The sequence below is a fragment of the Lathyrus oleraceus genome, chromosome 4 (genome assembly GCF_024323335.1).
Source record: "Lathyrus oleraceus cultivar Zhongwan6 chromosome 4, CAAS_Psat_ZW6_1.0, whole genome shotgun sequence".
NCBI classification, from domain to species: domain Eukaryota; kingdom Viridiplantae; phylum Streptophyta; class Magnoliopsida; order Fabales; family Fabaceae; genus Lathyrus; species Lathyrus oleraceus.
Window position 1 is genome coordinate 89239405 of NC_066582.1, and position 5348 is coordinate 89244752.

The window sequence follows — 5348 nt, forward strand, 5'->3', positions numbered from 1 at the left end:
TAGAAAATGAGAATATCCTCCAACATGCCTCACTTGGGGAAATGTATCTACAATCTAGATATTGCTTAATTTCATCATTTTTTTTCTTCTCACCATTTATATTATCATCACAAGATTGAATAACATCAGAAATTCTATCAGAATCTTTGTTAATATACTTGAATAAGTATTTGATAGAAGTACTTTGGTTGCACCATTTCATGTTGATGTGTTCTTCATACTTCAAAAAGAAACTTGGGTTGTGAGGAACTACATGTCCGTTGTGAAGAATGATTCCATTCTTATCAATTATGTGTCCATCGTCTCTTCTCTTATAAACTGGATAGCCATCTTGATCAACTATAGTTGTAGCTTGAATTTTTTTTGGGTAATACTTGGAGCATTTCGTATCTTTCATGCAAGGTGAACGAAGATTTTCCAAACCACAAGGCCCATGAACCATGTGACTTTTAACCAATTTGTAGAGCTTTGGTTCCTTCAAAGGATCAAGCACTTCAACACTAATAATTTTGTCAATATCTTCAGGTCTTGGATATTTGTTAGAAGGATGAAAAAATATCAAAATATGTGCATGTGGAAGCCCTCTCTTTTGAAACTCTGTGGTGTACATATCTAGAAATATTTAAGTAAGTAAGAAGTCATGTTTATCAATATGAAAAAAATGGAAAAGTTAGGCTGAGAAAAAAAAAACTTACATGCAAGAACCTTGCCTAACACCCCCATCTTTGTCAAGTCTGATAGAAGCTGATCAAACTTAATTTAAATATCTGGGATATGACATCAGGACGATCTAGTGGTTTTAGTCCAAGAGGTGTTAGTATTCGTTGTATTTCAGGCCAATCGAGATTGCAAGTGAATGTTACAAACAAATCAGGAAAAACCACCTTACTACAAATAACCATGCCATCATAGTACAATTGATCCATAAACCTTCTCCCACCTACATAAGTAGATGGCAAGACGACTCTTTTTCCTGTGGAAGAACCATGTGTTTGACTTTGATCACCCTTTTTGTTAAGACTTTTGTACTTTGAGACCCTTAATTTTGGTTGATTTTCAAGAATCCATTGTAATCGTTATGACTCCTAAATTGTGTAACCATCAACCAAGAATTGTTGAAAAAGTCATCTTGAAGCCAACAAAGTTTTAGCCTCACATGATCTGTTTTGAATGCAAAATGCTAGCCACTCTCTAATTGTAAGTCTATTTCTCTTGTTGTCTTGGAATATATCTAAGTCTCTATGAGCTATGTTTCTCCTATAACCATCTTCTCCATAGGGGAAAAGCAAAGGATATTGATAATCCAAGTAACTTGCATGGAGCTCATTTATTCTTTGAAGCTCTCCTCATTTTATTTGCATGATGATATCCCTCATTTATGTTGTGTCAAGATCACCAACTACTAAAGCAACAACCTCAGATGCAGTAGGTGGATTATATATTCTACCATTTATGGTTCTATCTGAAATGAGTATTAATTTCAAGTTTTCTATATCCGAAGAGAATAACCATTGTTTGGACATTTGAATTTTTTTGGCATAAAGGGTTATGTTCGTAGAGCATGTTAGACAACTGTTGAACAATGTCCAGATTAATGTGTTTTATGTTCCTGTATATGTAAATGTTAACTTTGTTACATGATTACTATCAAAATATGACGACATCAAGTATTTAAAGTAGCGTAACAAAGTAATGTATGTGTTAGAGATATAGCTTAAACCTTGCATTCTGTTTTGGACTTCATTTTCAGTGTCAAAAATATAAAGTTGTGCAAATTTAGGTGGTTGACCTTCTGGGGGAAGAAAACTTCCAATCCGGTGATAAGATTTACCTTGTATCCGTAAAGTAAGTGGTCCATCTCCATTGTTAAAACGATTATCCAACTTTTCACCTGGTGATATGAAAGCAAACATCATGTTGTAAATGCGAATTTTTTTGTTGAAACTTCCTGCTAACTATACTATCTTCATCAAAAAGGAAATGTGATAGTAACTCAGGTGGTTGTTTAAGCAACTGGAGTTCGACCTTTCCATTGGCGCAACATAATGAAAATTTGGGATTGGCAGACTGAGAACTTTTATTCATTCTCTCTTGATACCATATCATGGCTTTACAATAACGACACTCAATCATAGGATTTCCAATGTCGTAATACTTTGCATATACATATTAAGTGTTAAAGACGAAAAATGTGGGTTAAAATAGAAGTATGTATTTAAAATAAGAATAACCTTGAGACGAAGTTGGAGAATTTCCATTAATTGAAAAAGGTGTTTTGTGTTCCTCAAAATCAGAACTTGATTCATCGTCAGATCGATGAGCTAAAATATATTGAACATAAATAGTTAAAAGTAGAAATGAAGAAATGAAGGAAAAAAACTGAAAAAAAATCTAATGGCAGCTAAAATTGGAAACAGATAGTGGTTATGATAACTTTTGACTGGGAAAAGATCAAGGGATATACTACTATAAATTGTATTTCAAAACTCTACAAAAGTGGATGTAGTAGCACATAACTGTTATACAAAATGTCGGGTGAAAACAAAATTCAATAGAATTACCTGTAAAAGGATCATAGTCATCCTCGTCAACATTGTCGCTATTAAAATCTGAATTCATTGTTGGTGTAACAATAGGTCACATTAGTTGGGTTGTTGGAATAGAAACATTTATATGCAGTGCACAATTTTGTTCGACATCATGATAGTTTGACAAGTAAATTAAATCCAAGATTTTGAATATAAATAAATGGTAAATATAATTTATGTAATAACCAAAATACTTTTAAATGTTTAAAATTTGTTGCAACATACGTATTGTATGATGAGGTTCAAGGTTGCTTGAAAGATGTATCATGAAGTGTGTATTTGTTGATTTCCGAAACATGTCGTGTAAGATTCATTGCTAGATGAGGAATTCCCAAAGGTTTTCTTGGACGACCACGAGGGGGTTTGATAGTGACAGAAGAAAGCGAGTTTTTTTGTAACTTCTGTGTTTCATTAGAGTACATCCTTGGTCTTTATACAGACTCAAAAACTTCAGTTATTCTAGAAAACATAATAATTAGTAAATACTATTAATTGGCCACTATCTCTTGACCTTCCAACTACAACAGACTCTTAATCTCTCCACTATCTTATTAATAAAACTCATTAACTATAACATTAAAGTTTATTCAACAAAATTCCTCTGTAAACTTAAATGTTTCTTCTATTCATCATGCCTATCAATTTCTTGCCTCTGTCGAAGATTTCTTTTGATAGTGGTTTTGTGAAAATGTCTGCTGTTTGGTCCTTACTTGCTACATGCTTCAATTCGACATTTCCTTCCTTCACGTTTTCTATAATGAAGTGGAAGCGAACGTCAATGTGTTTGCTCCTTTCATGGTTTACTGGATTCTTTGCTAACTCAATTGCTGACCTATTGTCAACTTGTATTATTGTTGCATCTTTCTGTTCTAGCTCCATTTTACTCATCAATCTTCTGAGCTATATTGCATGACAAACGCACCAGGATGCTGCTACATATTCTGCTTCACATGTTGAAAGTGTTACTATCGGCTGCTTTGTAGAAAGCCAAGTAAATACAGTATTTCCCATGAAAAACACATATCTAGAAGTGCTTTTTCGATCGTCTATGTCTCCGCACCAATCACTGTCAGAGTAACCAACCAACTTGTATTTGTCTGAATTCGAGTAGAACATCCCAAGTGACACTGTTCCTTGGATGTACCTCAGAATTCGCTTTAATGCTTTCCAATGTGTGTAAACTGGCTCCTCCATGAATCGACTTACAATGCCTACACTTAATGAGATATCTGGTCTTGTACATGTGAGATAGCGAAGACTTCCTACCAAACTTCGATATTTTCCTGCTTCGACACGTTCTCCTCCATCAAATTTCGACAACTTTGTTCCTGGTTCCATTGGCGTCGAAGCCGGATTACAGCTTTCCATCTTATATCTTTTCAAGATTTCTTTTGCATATTTTTCTTGTGAGATGAAGATTCCTGTTGTTGGTGTAAGCCCTAGAGGCCAAAACTTTTGGTACTTGTATCGAATTATTTAATAATAATAAAAGGCATTTTCTTTATTATGGTTGATTAATAAAGTCCCTGGAATAGATAGTCCGTTTAATGTATTAAGTGTGACTTAATTATGAGAGCACATTAAACACAAGGACATTATTCTTAAAGTATCCGTAGTCGAGCTTTAGTGTGAAGTGGGATAACATTAAAGCATTAAGACTATTATGTTTGTAGACTGATGATCACATCTCATGGATCATGGATAAAGAGTTATCAAGTCTTAAACATAGGTATGAATATTAGGAGTAATATTTATACCGGATTGACCCGCTATGAGAATACTATATAGAAAGTTATGCAAAGTGTCATAAGTTATTCTCATGGTGATAATAGTGTATACCACTCTTCGACCTGAAACCATTATGGATCCTAGATGTAAACTCGAGTGCTTTATTGCTGATCCAACATTGTCTGTAACTGGATAACCATAAAGACAGTTGATGGGTACTCCACAAAGCATGCTGAGGGACATGAGTGTCCTAGATGGAATTTGCCCATCCTGCGTAACATGATAAATGTCTATGGGCCCAATATTGAATTGGATAAGGATGACACAGTCTATACCTTGTGTTCAATATAGACATAAGGGCAAAGGGGTAATTATACACATAATTATTATCACAGGAGGTTTTGTCAGATCACATGACATTTTCGTGTCTTGGGTAGCAGTGATGTGTTGCTAGATACCGCTCACTGTTTATTATGTTAAATGCGTGATTTAATATAATTGCCAACGTCGCGAAAACCTACAGGGTCACACACAAAGGACGGATTGATGAGAGATAGAGTAACTAAGAAACATCGTAAGGTACAGTGCACTTAAGTGGAATATGAAATATGGTAAGGTACCAAATACTTAAGTGATTTTGGCATATTATGAGATATGAGCCAAAATACACTTAAGTGGGCTTTTTAGCTTGAAGCCCACACAAGTGGTTCTATAAATAGAACCCCTTGGGTAGAAGCATTGTCACTCCACTCAGACTGAAACTCAAGTAAAGACTTGGAATTTCGTTTCCCTCTCTCTCTCACTCAAAGCCTTCATTCGTACCAGCTAGCACTGAGATTGAAGGAACCCGTTCGTGTGGACTGAGTAGAGACGTTGTCATCGTTTAACGTTCGTGATCGCTCCGTGGATTTGTATCCAAGGTTTTGATCGTTACAAGAGATATGCACCAAAGGTTTGAATCGCCACAAGAGGTAACGATTCTATCACTGATCATGCCCATTCGTAAGGATCACTAAGTGGAGAAAATTTTAA

At 35.0% G+C, this 5348-nt stretch overlaps 1 protein-coding gene across 1 annotated transcript; it reads right to left on the reverse strand.

The window, feature by feature from the left end:
- Nucleotides 1–3488: 3488 nt before the first annotated feature.
- LOC127136152 (secreted RxLR effector protein 161-like) lies at nt 3489–3956 on the reverse strand. The gene has a single exon (XM_051062747.1). It carries the CDS (start codon nt 3954–3956, stop codon nt 3489–3491), a length of 468 nt encoding a protein of 155 aa, XP_050918704.1.
- Nucleotides 3957–5348: the final 1392 nt, after the last annotated feature.

Coding starts and splice junctions, on each gene's coding strand:
- LOC127136152 (XM_051062747.1), bottom strand. CDS start 3,956: ATGGAAAGCTGTAATCCGGCTTCGACGCCAATGGAACCAGGAACAAAG.